At 39.3% G+C, this 18413-nt stretch overlaps 2 protein-coding genes and 1 pseudogene across 2 annotated transcripts; 2 read left to right on the forward strand and 1 right to left on the reverse strand.

Moving 5' to 3' along the window:
- The first annotated feature begins 2269 nt into the window (after positions 1 to 2269).
- Positions 2270 to 7267, forward strand: LOC126794348 (26S proteasome non-ATPase regulatory subunit 12 homolog A-like). The gene is made up of 11 exons (XM_050521041.1): positions 2270 to 2394; positions 2488 to 2682; positions 3209 to 3316; positions 3419 to 3523; positions 3635 to 3691; positions 3816 to 4012; positions 5476 to 5575; positions 5661 to 5773; positions 5865 to 6018; positions 6119 to 6196; positions 6751 to 7267. Exons 1-11 carry the CDS (start codon positions 2392 to 2394, stop codon positions 6967 to 6969), a joined length of 1329 nt encoding a protein of 442 aa, XP_050376998.1. The 5' UTR covers positions 2270 to 2391; the 3' UTR covers positions 6970 to 7267.
- Positions 7268 to 7425: 158 nt separating this feature from the next.
- Positions 7426 to 9102, forward strand: LOC126794352 (reticulon-like protein B12). The gene is made up of 4 exons (XM_050521046.1): positions 7426 to 7845; positions 8090 to 8270; positions 8599 to 8810; positions 8904 to 9102. Exons 1-4 carry the CDS (start codon positions 7671 to 7673, stop codon positions 9071 to 9073), a joined length of 738 nt encoding a protein of 245 aa, XP_050377003.1. The 5' UTR covers positions 7426 to 7670; the 3' UTR covers positions 9074 to 9102.
- Positions 9103 to 13763: 4661 nt separating this feature from the next.
- On the reverse strand, positions 13764 to 15114 carry LOC126795647 (amino acid permease 3-like; annotated as a pseudogene).
- Between the last annotated feature and the right edge of the window lie 3299 nt (positions 15115 to 18413).

The following is an 18413-nucleotide window of genomic DNA, read 5'->3' on the forward strand; positions in this document are numbered from 1 at the left end:
GGACCCTTGTTTGCATGGGGAATGTGACTCATGAATGTGTACACAATCTCAAGTTCCGGATGATGGTGATGATTGTGATGATGTATTCATCAGGATGATGTATATGGGTAGTGTAAGCAAAACCAATATCGGGAGGCCTGAATCATCTTCACCCATCAACATGAGTTAGACATTTGCCCAAGATGCACTAGTCTTACTGTTCGCAATAAAGTGGTCGCTGAAGCAGGAATGAGTGTCAATGAGAAATGAACAGTAAACTAGAAATAGTAAGCGATAGGCACGCAATAATTGAGCACAAAACAAGCTTAAGTTTGGTGTACGCACATAGTTATGACTCTATTGCTTAATACAAGAGGGCAACATGTTGCCCTAGATTCTAAGGTAGTAGAATTAGGTCGGTTTATTGGACAACTAGTAAGAGAATACGTTGATTTTGACACGATCCACCCTAAATATTTTCTTGATACCTGAAGTAAGTCGTGCGGGAACCACCTTCAAAGGAGGCATGCCAAAAACGACTCTCGATTCGAGTAAAAATTAAAATTAAAACGGTAATGAATGATACAAGGTTTGAGTCGTATCAGATTTTCCACTGAACGCGGTTACATGAGTGGGAAACTAGAGATGCATTGGTCAATATAGAAGTAAGTAATTCAAGATCGGTAGAATTTTAATAATAGTACATGAAATTAGAGCCACTAAGAATTTCAATACACCAAGTTTTGAAAACATAATTTTTTGTATATCAACTTACAACCTCAACTAATATATGTACGCGATATATAATAGTTCTGTTAGCTCCAAAGTTATTATACATTTGTTGAAAGGTAATATGATACTTCCCATCATCTCACACGTCCTCCTTCTCCCTCTGACCCTCTCTCCAAACCTTCTCTACCTCCATGGCCGCAACCTTCCATTTCAACACCATCAAACTAATTAGCCCATAATTCTAATTCCTCACCACCAAAACAAATAATGATCTAAAACGCCATAAGTCATATTCCTCCCCCGCAACATCTTAAACGCGACCATTATCTTTCCTCTTAATCACAATACTTCGGATGCATAATTGTCTTACTCCGTTCTCGTGCAGTTGATCCTAGATACAACAGATCGGGGTGGTGGTAGTAAGCAAGTGGAGAACACGATGTTGGGGTTTGAGTGGTAGAGAGAGCCAGCGACGAGTAGTACCATATGGAGGAAGCCATATGGAGGAAGAGGCAAGCATGTACATAAAGGAAAAATTGAAGCTCTAGCAATGGTATATTGTTGTCTGCAGTGGCGGATCTAGGATAAAAATATTACCTTGGCTAATTTTAGGGACATACCTAAAATTTTATAGGGCGGACTACAACTTTAGCCGAAGGACAAATTTTTTTTTTCAGGTTTACAATATACAATGTATAAAGTTCATATAATTAAAAGTAAATTAAACCTAAATATTCCTACAATTCCCTATAATATTAAGTTCTTAACTAATCCGCATAGACAAATACTCAAACTCTCATTCGGCCATTCTCTAACATACCACCAAATTTCTAATCATTTCAAATCGATGACACTAATTCCCTACAATCTTACCAAATTCAAATAGGCAAATAAAATACTCAATTTCTGATTATAATCTATTCAGCTATTCAGTAAGACAATAGCAAGACTAACACATTAACACCTAATTTCATATAATCATATTCCAAATTTCCAATAAGATCTGTTTAACCAACAAAGTGAATAAACTCATAAAACCACCAAATTTCAGAATCTAATTATTCTAATTAGTATCTAATTATTCTAATCAGTATCTGATTTAATTTTAAAAGAACTTAGAAGAGAACTGGAGAATAGCTAAATTTGTGGGTTATACAGTAGAACGGTAGAAGTATAGATGAGAGCAGAGAGATCTCGTACAATCAATTAGTTAAATTTTTTTTTAATAAAGAGTTTTTTTTTTCTGGACAGAAATCTCACTTTAGCTCCCACCGAATCAAATCCGCCCCTGGTTGTCTGCACTGTGCAATCATGTGCGAGAAAGAGAACTGGGTGTGGCCAAAATGAGATCGGGTGAACTCGATGTGACCAAAATTACCCCTTTATGAGAGTTCTTACTATTTTAACAGCGGTCGTAGCGCCATGTATGCATACTGGGGCAAATGTGATACTTGATGTACCAAAATTTATAATTTCGAAACTTTGGTGTCTTGAAATTCTTAGTGGCTCTAATTACTACTTCATGCACCACTGATGAAAATTGGACTTAAATTCTTGTAATTGGAAGCCCAAACCTTCAAACTATATAAAGGCTCTTGAGATGTATAATACGCCATAAGGTCGTCACTTTCTTCTTCTTTGCTTTACCCTAAACACCTCTGCTAGCTTCGATCTTCAACTATGGTAAGCTTTTCTTCTAAAACCCTAGCCTTTTCGCTATCGCTGTTCCTCCTTATTTTCGCTGTATGGATTTTGTGAAATTGTGGAACATTTCAGGAAGGAGGAGGCAATCTAGACGCGCAGATAGAGCAATTGCTCACCTTGGAGAAGCAGATGAGGCTCTCCGGCGACGTCGCCGGAACCAAGAAGGCCGCCACTGACATTCTTGAGCTCTGCTTCAAAGCCGGTGCTTGGAAGACCCTCAATGACCAGATCGTTGTCTTGTCCAAACGCCGTGGTCAGCTCAAGCAGGTAGCCTGTACTCATTTTTAGATTCTCTGCCATTTTTCTTCAATTGAAGGTTTCAAGTTTTGTAGTCGAAAATTTAATGCTAATTTGGTTGGAAGAATTTGGAGTTGGATGAGGTCTGTATGCATTTAGACTGGTTTTTGTTAGTAGTGCAGTAGTGGATGCAAACTACTTACCAGATATGTATGAAAAGAAAATGGATTTTATTGTGAATTTCGCAAAATTCATGCAGTTCTTGTTCGGCCATGTGGATTCTATTAATGTTTCTGAGAAGCAACTTGGGCTCTGTAATTGTTGAAAAAAATGAAGAAAAATAGAAAGTTACTTCTGTGTACTGATCTTATAGCTAAATGCTGCTCTTGAATTATGGCTTGCATCATATCTGTGCAGTTCGTCTTTGATAATGTATTGCTAGGTGGTCCGTTGCTGATTGTGTGGGGATCTACTTAGTTTAGATATATTCGTCCAGTTTCTATGAGAGTTAGGAGCTTTGATTGTTATTCATCATGAGCTGTTGGTTTGTGTGCAGGCTGTTACTGCAATGGTCCAGCAAGCTATGCAATACATTGATCAGACACCGGATATTGAAACTCGTATAGAGCTTATTAAAACATTAAATAATGTTTCTGCAGGAAAGGTATACATGTGCTTGAGGGCTTCATCGGCCTCTTCTCAAAATATATATTGTAGTTTTGTGGTTTCGATAAAGTTTTCATGATATCTATTGGTTGTTCTTTAGATATATGTGGAAATTGAGAGAGCTCGGTTGATCAAAAGACTTGCAAAGATTAAGGAAGAGCAAGGCCTTATTGCTGAAGCCGCTGATCTGATGCAAGAAATTGCGGTCAGTATGAAAATCATTATCCCCCTTAACCCCCCCACCCGCACCTTAGAATAAAAAAGAAATATGAAAAAACATTTTCAGTTACTCATTTTTATGCAATATGCTTTACAGGTGGAAACTTTTGGTGCTATGGCAAAAACTGAGAAGATTGCATTCATTCTTGAACAAGTACGGGTCTAGTTTCCTTTTGATTACTTTTTTTTACTATGTACACATTCATTGCAAGTACAACTATTAGATTTTAATTTTGATTATCATTGTCAACAACTCTGAGGATAATCAAACTTTGCAGGTCCGTCTGTGCTTGGACCGACAAGATTATGTTCGTGCCCAGATACTATCAAGGAAAATTAGTCCAAGAGTTTTTGATATTGATGCTTCAAAAGAAAAGAAAAAACCTAAAGAAGGTGATGGTGTTGTTGAAGAAGCTCCGGCTGATATACCATCGCTCCTAGAGTTGAAGAGGATCTACTATGAATTAATGATAAGGTATGTGGGTGTTAGATCATTTGCTGATCTCTGTTTCTATTTTTTAAATGCTTAACCAAGCATGGGTATTTATCTGGTTTTGATTGGGGTTTCATGAGCCATGAAATTCTTATATCTTTATGTGCTGTCCTTGAAATTTCATGGTTATTTGATTTGCAAATTTGTACTTGTGGAAATGATGTCTTGATTTCTCTCAATGTCCTGAGCTACTGTTTGTTTTGTGGTTTTGCAAAATAAGCACTGGAAGGGATTTTTTTTCCTAATTTTTATAAGAGCAAAGGTGAGGTTTTACCTGATCATTTAATTAAAACCAAGGTTTACCTGTATCATGGGTATTCAGAAATTAAAAATAAAGATTTATAGATGTTTAGCATTCCTAAAGAATAAGTGAATGCCCAACTCCAATCCTTTTTAATTATGAGGATGTCACTGAAACATTTGTGCTTTGGGATTAGAATATTATTTTTCTAAAGCATTTCCATTCCAGCTTGTCCTCCTGTGGGGTGGGACTGTTTGGTAAACTGGGTAAATTAAAATCTGATGATGCGAAGATAAGTACTGATAACTGCTTTGATCTGGCAATGTTCAGCCAGGTCTGTTAGTTAGATTTTTTTACCAAAAAAACTTGGGAGAAATGAAGATTTAGTTGAGCGGTCTGGCCCATTGTTTGATCCTGAATGATGTAAACCCTCAAAGTTACTACCTATCTTTATTCTGGAGTTCTTTTGTTTGAAGGGAGACCCCAGTTTTTTTGTTGTTTTTTTTTTTCAAAGGGAGACCCCTCAGACAAATCATTAGCGTTGAAAAATAAAGTACAACCTCTTGAAATTTTATGTCTGAAATTGGGTATTTTATCCATGAAATCATCTTTTTTAAATGTCCAGATGCTAGAATTTGAATTATAGTGAATTGAGAGGCAACAATGTATGTTGAACACTTGCAACGTTACATATTCATTCTTCAAAGTATAAGGATGTGATATGTGCAATCCCTGTTTGCAAACTGTATTGCCAGCTTCAATTTAATTGTTCATTCATATTCACCGGAACATAATGGCGAATAAAGGGGGATGACAAAAGATGAGAAAAGTATAAGGGTGAATTGGGAAAATGTGGATGGCAAAGTGAAAGTAGACGGTTTGCAAAATGAACAGTGCATATTTTATTTCTCGCTGTCTTTTTAAAATTGCAAGCTTATTGGATTCGGAAGAGCTTCTTCCTTGGGCTCCTGCTGTCCTAGTCACTCGCTCAACATTGTTTTGCTTACTGTATTGCTCACAATCACTTGCAGAACCCTACATTTTTGTGTTTATTTACAGAGTGGTCTTAACCATTGACTAAAAATAGACCAGCTGAACTTTGAAATGGTTTCACAGCTCCTTTTTGCTTGGTTAATGTACAGAATAGATTACTGATAGCTGTTGCTATATGGTGATATTGATACTGGTTTTCTGATTTCTGTAGGTATTATATTCATAATAATGATTACCTTGAGATTAGCCGTTGCTATAAGGCTATATACGAGATTCCTTCTGTTAGAGAGAATCCAACCCAGTGGATACCGGTACAGCTCTTGTTTGTAATCGTGTATTAAATGATTTAAATCTCCTTGACTCTGTTGATCTTCTCTGATATTTCTCTTCATATAGGTCTTGAGGAAAATCTGTTGGTACTTGGTTCTGTCTCCACATGATCCATTGCAGTCCAGCCTTCTTAATTCCACCCTGGAAGATAAGAATCTTTCCGAAATTCCTTATTTTAGGTAAATTCAACTTTTAGTATTTGTTAGACATCTCCCTTATATTTAAATTTCAGTTTGATAAAGAAGGCCTGCCTCTGTTATTTTGTTGTAGGTTGCTGTTGAAACAGGTGGTAACCATGGAGGTCATACAGTGGACAACTCTTTGGAATACATACAAGGCTGAGTTTGAGAATGAGAAGAGTATGCCAGGAGGCTCTTTGGGTGACAAAGCAGCTGATGATCTGAAGCAAAGAATTATTGAACATGTAGGTTTCAATTAGTTGTAATATCTTAACATCTGGGTTCTGCTATTCATTTCTCTATTTATTTAGCAGATACTTTTGCTGACATGTGGTGCTTTTGCAGAACATTCTTGTTGTTTCAAAGTATTACTCAAGAATTACCTTGAAGAGACTCGCAGAGCTACTGTGTCTTAGTATCCAGGTCTGTTGATGTTATTTTTATTCATTTGAACATTTTAATTGCAGTGAAATGTGTGTTTGTTATACATGTGCATTTCCATAATTTATGTTGTTGTGCAATGATGTGTTTGTATTCAGATAGTTTGTCCTCTTGCTCTAAATTGTATGTAACATGGTAGTGGAAAGAGATAGTTTTGAACTGTTGAGGCCAAGACCAGTAGTTCATTTCCATAGGAAACTCACATCTCATTGTCTTCATTTATTTTTCACTTCTTTTGATAAATGTCCCAACACGTATGAAACTTGATATAGAAGGAGCTTGGGATTCCAAATTACAAATTGAACTTATATTCTGGTTTCTAACTCTCTGGAATTCAAATTGTACTTTCTATTCATATGGTACATGCACTTAGGATTTCAAAATACCACTTTCCAGAGAGCTGGAATTCAAATTTTACTTTAAATTCCGATTCATTCATGCTTCATGGACCGAGTCAAAGTTAGTATTTCATATAGGAAAATCTAGTCTTGTTCCCACTGTTGTTTAATCTGTACTTTCGGTTCCTTTGTGTTCAGGAAGCTGAGAAGCATCTCTCAGATATGGTTGTGTCCAAGGCACTTGTTGCCAAGATTGACAGACCGATAGGGATTGTCTGTTTCCAAACTTCAAAGGATAGCAACAATGTTCTTAATTCATGGGCTATGAGCTTGGAGAAACTACTTGATCTTGTTGAGAAAAGCTGTCATCAGATTCACAAAGAAACCATGGTTCACAAGGCTGCCTTGAAGGCTTAAGGAGCGGTGTGGCATGCTTATTTTGGGGTTTCGAAAGTGCGAGGGTTAACTGAACTTATGTTTCCTTCTGGATAAGCCATGCAGGCTGGAACTGTTCCATAAACTGAGTTTTCAATTCCAGCATTTAAATTAAATATGAAGGGTCGATCACACATGTATCCCCCAAAATATTTGTTCGCTAGATAAGGCTTTTATAACTAAAAGACTGCTGTGTACTACTGGCACATAACTTGCCAATGGTGTTTCACTTGGTTCTTATGTTCTTTGGTGCCTGATTCAAGATGACATGTTTCCTGCCTTTTATCTTCTGTAGCTTGTTCTTGCGCTTTTGTTAATTTTCTTTACGGGAAATGACCATTTGCGCAAACTAGGGCTGTGTTTGGTAGAGCTTATGAGCTCTGGTGATTATAAGTGAAGCCCAGCAACTCATTTGGTAAACTGGCTTCTGCTCTTCCAACTTCCAAAAGCTGGGGCTTTTTCAAGCCAAAAGGAGAAGTAGCTCTTACCCTCTTTTTAGAAGCCGCTTCTACTTCTTAACGCGCGCACTGTAGCGGCGAATTAATGAACATTCCAAAATACCAATGGGTACCCTTGGTGGTTTCAACTAATTACGACCCATCACATATCAAACAGAAATACCATCAACTAGGCCAAACCCACTGCCAAGGGCGACCTCCCTCTCTCCGGGCAGTACACCCCTAATGTTTCTCTTTCACTGTGGAATCATCTCAGTTCCCCAAAGCTGCATCCTTTTTGGCTCTTGGAGATCTGGATTGGATTTAGATTGTGTTTTTGGGTTTAAAGTCCAAATGGGTTCACCAGAAAGATTGTTTGGCCGGCAGAGAAGCCTTCATGAGATCCTTGGAGGAGGTCTTGGTGAGTCCTTCATCTTTGTTGATTATTCTGCATCACATTCTCCTCTTTACAATTCTTAATTACTTCAGATTGCTATAAAAGAGTTGTCATTCAGTATTGGAGTTACTTCAATGTTGAGATTTAATTTGGGTAAACGTAAACTTTGTTCTTTGATCAAATGCAGAAGTTTGGTTGGTTGCTTTGGATTTAAGATATTACGGGTCTAATGAGCCTTTCTTTTTTGGGTGATATTTTACTGATATAGTTGCAGATGTGATCTTGTGGAGGCAGAAAGATGTGACAATGGGGATACTGTTAGTAGCTTTAGCTGCTTGGGTGGTGTTTGAGAAGTCTGGTTATACATTGCTATCACTGGTCTCTAGTGTTCTTCTCCTTCTCTTTGTCATTCTGTTTCTCTGGGCAACAGCGGTTGCCATTCTGAACCGGTAATATGTAGTGCAAGTTGTGCTTCTTGACTGACATTTGGTTCCTTATAGTTCAATTCAATGTTTTGTTCAGTTGATGCAAACTCTTATCATTCATTTAAAATTGAATAAAACTACACATGTTTAGCTTCATTATGCAAACCTGTTTGACATTATAATTTATAAGAGAGTTCTTAGACCTTGATCAACTGTCTTACGTTTGTTTTCATCCCAAATAATGTCAAACTTCTGAAGACATGGCTAGGATGATTGATGAAATACATTTTCAGTTGCAAACTTAAATTTTCGTGCTGCACATGACTATAATGATAAATTTCATTTAGAACAGACCAGCTCCACCCCTGCCTGAATTTCAGTTATCAGAAGAAATGGGGAATGAAGCTGCAGCTGTCATCCGCACTCGTGTAAACGCTTTGCTTTTGGTTTCACAAGATATTTCTCTCGGTAAGGATTCGAGGTTGTTCTTCAAAATAGCGGCTTTCCTGCTTCTGATCTACTTTATTGGTGGCTTGACTGATTTCCTGACTTTGAGCTACACCAGTAAGCTTCAGTTTCAATGAGATTTGCCTAATTCGGAAATGAGAATCCAAATGTGGAAATTGGTTCTTATAATTTTCAAATCCTCTGTTGCAGGCCTTGTCATTGTTTTGAAAATTCCAGCATCCTATGACAGATGTGAGGATTATGCGGACAAGTATGTCATAATGGGTTACAGGAAATTGCTGAAATTGTATGCTAAACTAGATGAAGAATATGTAAACAGATTTCAACACTTGATATTGGAGAAGAAGAAACTTAGTTGATACTAAGTTCATGTGATTGATGAGGCGATGTGTATGAGTGCGGTTTCATCCTTTTACTCCCCTTTAAAGTCTTTTTGGTTTTTCAAATTGCAGAGATATCATGTCAAGAGTGTTATAAATGTTGCAATCTAAGCCACATAATGATAATAGAAAAAGTTGGTTCTGTACATGCTCTATCTTAAACTTCAAAAGTGGAGCTTTCATAACCCTCATTTATCAATGAAACACGAAATTAGTCAGAGTTAGAAGCTAGAGAAAGTTTTGTTTTGGTTAGATTGCTTTGGGATTTCGGGTTCATCTGTTATTGTTGGTTGTTAGTTTGGTTTGCAATATTAAACTTGAAAAACAGTATTTCTAAAGGCCATAACACACCTTAAAACGGAGAAAAATCAACTTAGATGCAAAAAAATAAAGTTTACTGGGGGTAGTAAAAATTTACTAAAGTTTACTAGAGGTAGTAAACTTCTACTGGGGGTATTAAACTTGAAAAACAGTATTTCTAAAGGCCATAACACACCTTAAAACGGAGAAAAATCAACTTAGATGCAAAAAAATAAAGTTTATTGGGGGTAGTAAAAATTTACTAAAGTTTACTAGAGGTAGGAAAATATTATGTTGTGGATTCAGAATATCCCACTCTGCCAGGGTATTTGAGACCTTAAAAAGGGCCACCACAACACTTCCAACAATATCGTGGCCGAGAACCAAGAAATAAAAGAGAACTATTTAACCAAGCACACTCTTCACTTAGAGGAGTTATAGAACGCTCATTTGGAGTTTGGAAAAAAAAATGGAAGATTTTAAAAGACATGCAAGGATATTCATTCGAGAAACAAGTGAAGATTGTCATCGCTACTATGACATTTCATAATTATATCCGAAGATATGCACATCGTGATAGACATTTTGTCCGAGGCGAAGAAAGGGAAGGTGGTGAGATGAGGAAGAAGAAGAAGAAGAAGATGATGATGAACAAAATCATCATGGCGCACAAGAAATTGATATATTAAGAGACATGATTGCTCAAAGTTTGATGAATGCACGTGATTGAGTATTTATGTATTGACATGATCCTAATCAAAACCAAATTATCAATATCAGAGTATATTGGTTTAAGATAATTTTAAAATTATCAAATATTAATATGCCATATATTTTTAGGCATTGTTTTAAACTAAAATTAACTAAAAATTATCGTACATGTCTAAATTGGTCATTTGACAAATTAAAAGCATAAACTAGTTTGAGTTTACCAAACGCTTTGCCATTACTTCTGTCACTAACAGCTACTTATATAAGCCAGTTTATCAAACAGTCTGCAACTTTATTTATCAGCCACTTATTTTCAGAAATCAGCATAAGCCGACTTTTTTTATAATCACAGCTGTAACAAACACACCCTAGGCTAAATTCAATGACAATACTTTAAAATTGCTTTACCCAATGTCTGATGGTGTAATGATCAACTACGCTTACTTTCCTTCCTGACGGTAATGTGTGGTAAAAGACATTACTTGTAGGGTGATTGCTATATGCTTTCCACAACCGCATAAAGATCGAATAGAACCTGTGCATAAACAAACTCAGTATAGAAAATGCCAACAAAAGCTGACATGATCATCATAGGCATTATGTGTGAGAAATGAAGCCGGTTATACCTCAGATCGTCTTAAAACAGAGCACATGTGCCAACAGAAATCGGCTCTCTGCCTTGCAGTACTCATTTGGAGCCGGAATTGTAAAGAGATATTCAGTAATTAGTTCTCCAGCAAACTAAAAGATTTTTGAGGGTATATATATGTGTGTGTGTGCGCGCGCGCGTGTGCGCGTGTGTGTGTCCCGGTAAAATTCCGGCAATGTTGAGCAATTTAATTCTACGGGTTACCAGCGGAATCCGCCTACCGGCGACTTGCACACACACAGACACAAAACTAGATAAGTAACAAAAAAAAAACTTAACTACTATATTGCAGCTGAGTTGGTTGGGCAACACGCTTGCAATAAAGCCACCAGGGTTCAACATATACTTCTTTCTGCGTTTTTTTTTTCCAGTTTTTTACACATTATATATTTACGGCGCATGTAGGCTAGGGAAGCTTGCAGAGGGCGTTGGAGACTTGGAGTACATCTGGGTTCCCAGCCTTGTCTTGATTCTTTTAGCTCCTGATGGGGGTTTGTGCTATTCATTTTGTTGATTTTGTTGATGTGTCACAGGACAGGTTTACAACAAGTTAGAGTTGTGCTGTTCGTATTGATTACTGGTTTCTATTTGTTCTTTATCCCTCTTGACCTTGGTTTTTTTTTACTTTCTCCGGGCTCATGCTATACTTTATTTCCTCGTTTGTGGATCTTTCCTTCCTGGGCTCATTAACACACTTGACAGTATAATAGGGCTCCGATCGCCGTTGTCCCTATTGGCATCTTCTTTGTAGTTTTCTCACTGTGTGAAAGCTCAAAGTGTACAGAGTAGAAATGAAAACTGAAATATATGAAATTCATCCTATCTATCCAAGTTGTACGGTAACAGGTAAATTGCACGGTAGTAAAAATGTTTCCTTTATTTTTTTAATAAAGAAAGAATGTCAAATAAGTACGGAAATTTACTGTTTTGCGCCACACATCCTTTTCCTAATCTAATTGGGTGTAGTCATTTTCGAGGAAGAAAGCCTAGTTCGTATTGGATTTGAAGAAGCCTTGACATTTTAGTTTTAGGGTTTTCTTAACGTAACTTCATTTTGAGCTCTCCTTACCAATCCAAGTCGTAGAGGAAGTCAATCCAAATTAGTTTTATTCATGATTCTGCTTATATATTGTCATCTTATGGTTTCCTTATTCAACTCACTAAGCAAACCACTCAGTTAACTCTCCCATTCCCATTTTGCCGAAGCAAATACTTCATTTAGCTCCTGCATATTATTACACATATAAAAAGAATGCTTGTGTTATGTGTTGGTGTCTCTTTGTACGCAGTAGCAGATTCAGGATCTCGTACATGTCCAGGCTAATGATAAGTGCCAAAAAAAAAATTCTTCTATACATATATATTTTTTAAGGCCTAGAACCTAATGGAATGATCATGAGAGGAATTGAAGTGTATAACTATATTATAAGGAAATGTTTTAGTTTTTTTGCTCAACTAAATGCTAATAAAAAGTGGAAATTTAGAACAAAAATGAGAAAAAAAATACTTTAACCAAAAGAGGAAGATGAAGAAAGGTGTAGAAAATTGCAAGGAAACAAAGTGTACATGTACAATGAGAAAAAATTGATGTTTGCTACTAGGAGGATTCAACCTTCCACCAGCAAGATATAAGTTTGGTTGTATGATCATTGAACCAAATGATTGTATTTAATGGGTTGTGAGTAGTTGGATTTGAGGCCAGGCTAGCCCTAGCCAAACTCATGTGCTAATGAATTCATTTTACTTTGAATTGATGTTGATGCATGTTGAATCTATGGGCTTCTACACTTAAAATGCTTACTAAATGCGTTGCTAGTTTTGTCACCTAGAAACATGTTTAGGTAATTAATGAATCGGAACTTGAACTTGACAACTTCTTGAATCCGTGAGCATGGGTAGCCTTTAGGTGGTGGCTTAGTGTTTCTTACGGGAAATATTAAGTTGCTTGAATTTCTTACCTTGAACTTAATGCTTGTGCCATGAGTGTAATTACTCTAAGGGGGTGTTATGCTTGTGGTACATAGCCCACTTGTATTATAAGGTAATATAATTGGGACTAAGGTTTTGTGATTTAATTTGGCTCCAAAAGACTTTGTTAAATTGCATGATTAGTTTTGGTTTTTTGGTAGCTTCACCAAAGCACTAGGGGGAAGTTTGTCAAACATGTTATGCATTAATTTCGAGTTACATTTGTGCATGAGTAAGGCTAAGTGCAATGCCTAAGTCTCTACTCCTCTTTTGATTTTATCTTTACATTTACATTTCCTTGTTATTTTTGTGCAATAATTAGTTTGCTTAGCTTAATTCTAAAATCAACCAAGTCGATTCACTACTACTTGTTAATACCATCTTCATGATTTTTAGCTTCCAAAGGGCTAATGTTGTGAACTTGTAAAAAGTTAGAATGCATGTTTTTCTAGTTTTTCTTGCGGAAATCTAGTTAGAGTTGAGTTTCTCCCAATCCTTTGGATACGATACTCTACACTTTCCCTTACTAAAACTTGACCTCCTATACTTGGGAGTAGGTAGTTTCACACATAAATACACATAATCATACTTAAGTGATTCAACCAACAGGTGTGGGGGACCGTGGGAGGTCTTTTGGTGGTGAAGGACGAAGCTAATTGTCAGCTTCCCACAGACGGAGCCAATGTTAACGTTGTGATTACCAGATGGGTGGCTGATCGCACAGTTATCTATTAGTGAGTGTTAATTTGACATGAGAAGTATATTGGTTCACCTCCCTCTCTTGGGGTAGGCTACGTCCACTTGAATCCACTAGTATAGGCAAATAGCCTTAAGTTATACATGTAGTGATCCCATTTCTAAGTGGGATGAGGGGTCCTTTTATAGGTGAGGGAACCCCTCTCATTTACATATTTTTCAATGTGGGACAAATGTCTCTCTAGGCTTACTATGGAACCATCTTGATGAGGTCAGAAATGTGACTTCCCGGTGGTGTCTTGGTGAGTTCCGACTATCATTGGAAAGCTTGTATGACGAGATACGCTATGAATACCATGGTTGAGTCACATAGTGACTTGTAGATCCGCCTAGAGAGTGATGTTTATGCTCGGTGGCATGCCATACTAGCTCTATGCTAGTAGGGATGTCAACATACATCTCAACTGGGAAGTAAACAGTCAATGGCCAGAATCCGAAAGCCCCGAGAAGTCTGACAACATCGTTAAAGAATGGAAGGAGCATAGAGATTACAGTGGTCACAATCACAAAGGCAGTCCTCCACACCAATCTAAAGTAATTACGGTTGCAACGGCCAAGACCGGGAACTCGGATTTTGATTTCTCTTAGAGATAAACTCGCTCTCTGGGTACTTTCTTGCTGCTATTTTCTCAACAAAAGCAAATAAGGGTTGGCAGTAGACTTGGTATGCACCAACAAGGTGGACTACTACAGCAACGTTGGCAATGTCTAAGAGCCAAAATGGGTTATAGAACCCAAAACCAGTGAGCAAGTTTCCAGGGGAAAAGTCTCCAAAAGCAGCATAGCCCATGCAGCCACATAGCATGTAGAAAAGGGTTGTTGCAACACTAATTATAGTGGCCTTCTTCATTGTTTTGGCTTCAGATGGTGGAGATCTAACTGTGTCTTGAATTTCAATCAAAATAAGAGAGGAAGAGTAGGCCAGAGCTACATTACCAAGAGCTTGGAAGCTCCTCCATATCTTATCGGTTTCAGTCACAGTTCTAATGTTTATTCCAGTCATACTTCCCATGATTGTTCTAGTTTCTGCAACTTTAGCAATTCCAAGGCCAAGTACAATCGTCGAGTAAGTAAAGGACATGATTGAAGCAACAACAGAAATCCACCACAACTGATCAAAGTCTGAAATCTGAGAGAATTTGATTTGTGTTATGTCGAACGCGATCATGTAGGAGTTGCTATTGGTATGGCATGGATCATTTCCACCACTTTTGTGGAAGCAGTTAGACCTCTTGATTGACATCATGCTAATGGATGATGCTATAGTGTATCCAATGGCAACTCCAACGATGTTTAAGTACTGAACATATCCACAAATCTTGACTTGGACTCCACCTAGGTTGGATCGAACAACATCCATGTAAGTGTAGTTTCTTTTTCCAGTGTCAGAATCACCAGAGAGGTAGCACTCAGATAGCAGGTTGAAGTGTAGTGAATCACCAAAGAGAACAAGACCATGACAACAGGGCCAGCGACCCATCCAAGCTGAGCTATCGCCCAAGCTAAGGATAGAACCCCCAGAGCCAACTACAACAGTAAAAATGTGAGCACTGGCAGTCCAAATCGTTCCGGTTCTTTTGAGATGACCGTCATCATCAAAGGACTCTAAGCAGTTGGAGCCTCCCTGTGTCGGCATATTGATTGAGACTTTAGGCTTATTATGGAACCATCTTGATGAGGTCGGAAAAATGACTTCCCGGTGGTGTCTTGGTGAGTTCCGACTATTATTGGAAAGCTTGTATGACGAGGTACGCTATGAATATCATGGTTGAGCCACATAGTGACTTGTAGATCCGCCTAGAGAGTGATGCTTATGCTCGGTGACATGCCATACTAGCTCTATGCTAGTAGGGTTGTCAACATGTCCCCCCGCAGTCCCTAAGTAAGAGGAACTTCTTGCTTAGGGAGTTTATCAATCAACATGTCACCGAGCATAAGTGTTCGGACGGTGGCATACCCCTACCAGTCCCCGAACTCCTTAAGCAAGAAGAGACTCTCAAACCTGCAAAACAAAGATAAAAACATATGTGCACGAAGTATGTCTGTTGTCATGGATAACATAAGAATGTACGGGCGCGATGTGTGTTTGACACATGATGATGCGTGTGTATATATGTATGGTCCCGAATATGATCTAGTACGCCAGTGTGCGTAAGTCCCCGAAACCCCTAGTAAGCGAGGCAGTTTCGAGTGATATAGCCTATTTGTGCGGTGTGCTTAGGCGAAGTAGTCTTCCGTGATGACGCTTTGGACTTATATGGCCACTACGGGTGAGTGTGGCTTATATATGCCAATATGGCCTTTGAAGGCTAGTGCGGCCACTGAAGGCTGGTGCGTCCTATATCGCAGTGCGCGTAGGATGGCTTTGAGCCACTGCGGGCATAGTGTGTCCATCTTAGCGTAGTGACCTACTCGTAGGACATCTTTTGGACGCTGAATTAGGGCGTGGTGTGTCCATCGTAGCGTAGTAGGCTACGCGTAGGACGTCTTTTGGATGCTGACATTGAGCGTAATGTGTCCATCGTAGCGTAGTGAGCTTTACGCGTAGGACTTCTTGAGCTCATTTAGGCGTAGTGCGCGTATTTACGCGGCTTGAGCCCTCTTGGGCGTAGTGCATCCATCGTAGCGTAGATAAGTGTTACACATAGGACGTCTTGAGCTCTCTTGGGCGTAGTGCGCGTATTTACGCGGCTTGAGCCCTCTTGGTCGTAGTGCACCCATCGTATCATAGAAAAGAGTTACGCGTAGGACGTCTTGAGCTCTCTTGGGCGTAGTGCGCGTATTTACGCGGCTTGAGCCCTCTTGGTCGTAGTGCATCCATCGTAGCATAGATAAGCGTTACGCGTATGACGTCTTGAGCCCTCTTGGACGTAGTGCACGTATTTACGCGGCTTGAGCCATCTTGGGCGTAGTGCATCCATCGTAGCATAGATAAGTGTTATGCGTAGGACGTCTTGAGCCCTCTTGGGCGTAGTGCGCGTATTTACGCGGCTTGAGCCCTCTTGGGCGTAGCGCATCCATCGTAGCGTAGATAAGCGTTACGCGTAGGACGTCTTGAGCCCTATTGGGCGTAGTGCGCGTACTTACGCGGCTTGAGCCCTCTTGGGCGTAGTGCATCCATCGTAGCGTAGATAAATATTACGCGTAGGACGTCTTGAGCCCTCTTGGGCGTGGTGCGCGTATTTACGCGGCTTGAGCCCTCTTGGGCGTAGTGCATCCATCGTAGCGTAGATAAGCATTACGCGTAGGACGTCTTGAGCTCTCTTGGGCGTAGTGCGCATATTTACACGGCTTGAGCCCTCTTGGGCGTAGTCTCTCACTTTTTGGCAAGGAAAGAATTTCTGACTCTGTAATGTCTGAGTGTTGTGTGATGAAACAGTCTGCATAAGGAATTTAATTGTTCTCTTGAATAATGGTTAGAAAAATTCCTAGTTTCATTAGCACAATCAAGTTTGACATTCAAGTGTGTGCGTCACACATTCTCTAAGCATATAAGATATGGGCTAAGTGTCCTTGCTAGCTAACTCTGAAAAGTGTTGTAGGCAATGCGTGAAAGCCATGTGGGCATGCATATCAAGTGCGGTATGTTGTAGGCATGCTTCATAGCGTAATAAAATCATGCTAAGACATGGTAATAATTATCTCTATAGTAGGAGTAGGGAGGCATAGCATTTTACTTATCTTATGCCAATGTGGAGTGGAGTTGCGCTCTATGAGAGTACCAAAATCATGTTGGAGGTGTCCAAGCATGATGCTCCCTTGCGCGGGGAATGATTGCAAGTAGCCGCTTTGGCTTTGCGTGAGGAGATGTCCGGTTTGAAGAGATTTTCCTTTCAATTCTCTGTGTCATGGTAGTGCTTTGTTGCGGGTTGGTTGGGTTTGCAAGCAAGTCCCGTAGTTCATTGTGCAATGATTTCTTTTCTCTGGCAACTACAAAGGGCTGCGAAGGTCAACCGTGGAGCAGGACTGTGAAAGTCGATTGTGGAGTAGGACCGTGGAGGTCAACTGTGGAGTTCCACCGTGGAACTATGGGAGCATCAGTCATGGGACTGATAACAATCATGTAACTACGGCAGCAGCCGTGCACCGTACTAGCAGTCATGGGACTACGATAGCAGTTGTAGGATTGCGGGAGCAAGACCATGGACTGTGCTAGCAGTCGTACATAGTGCTAGCAGTCGTGGGACTACGGGAGTAGCCGTGCACCATACTAGCAGTCGCGTACTATGCTAGCAGTCATGGGACTACGATAGCAGTCGTGGGACTACGATAGCAGTCATGGGATTACGGGAGTAGCCGTGCACCGTGCTAGCAGTCATGGGACTACGATAGCAGTCGTGGGACTACGATAGCAATCATGGGACAAGTGGGACAAGTGGATTCAAATGGACGTAGCCTACCCCAAGAGAGGGAGGTGAACCACTATACTTCTCGTGTCAAATTAACACTCACTAATAGCTAACTGTGCGATCAGCCACCCATCTGGAAATCACAACATTAACAATGTACATTGCGCAGAAGAAGATACCAAAGTGGAGCACAAAATGGCTTTTCCTCCAAACTCTTAAGTGTCGCTTGTCTCATTGTATCAATAGCTGCTGCTGCTGGCTCAATAGCTGGGGTGATTTCAGACCTCAAGACATATAAACCCTTCACAAGCAGCTATTGATTCATCAAGAGTACGTTGACCGGTTCCATTATTAATTTGCATTTTCTAAATCAAGGAAAGAGATTTGGTGATTAGGGCAAGTCTTCTTGTTCAACCGGTGATGTACGTTGTTGTTTTTATCTGTATTTGTTGTTTTATGTAAATAATGTAAAATTCAGTTGAAGGCCGGGAAAGCATTGGCCATGTATCTAACAATGTATTTTAAGAGTAAAATGGCAGATGTGGTTATGCAGACTTGTTAATGAATCTGTTTTTGGTGTTGGAGA

The sequence above is a fragment of the Argentina anserina genome, chromosome 5 (genome assembly GCF_933775445.1).
Source record: "Argentina anserina chromosome 5, drPotAnse1.1, whole genome shotgun sequence".
Classification (NCBI taxonomy): domain Eukaryota; kingdom Viridiplantae; phylum Streptophyta; class Magnoliopsida; order Rosales; family Rosaceae; genus Argentina; species Argentina anserina.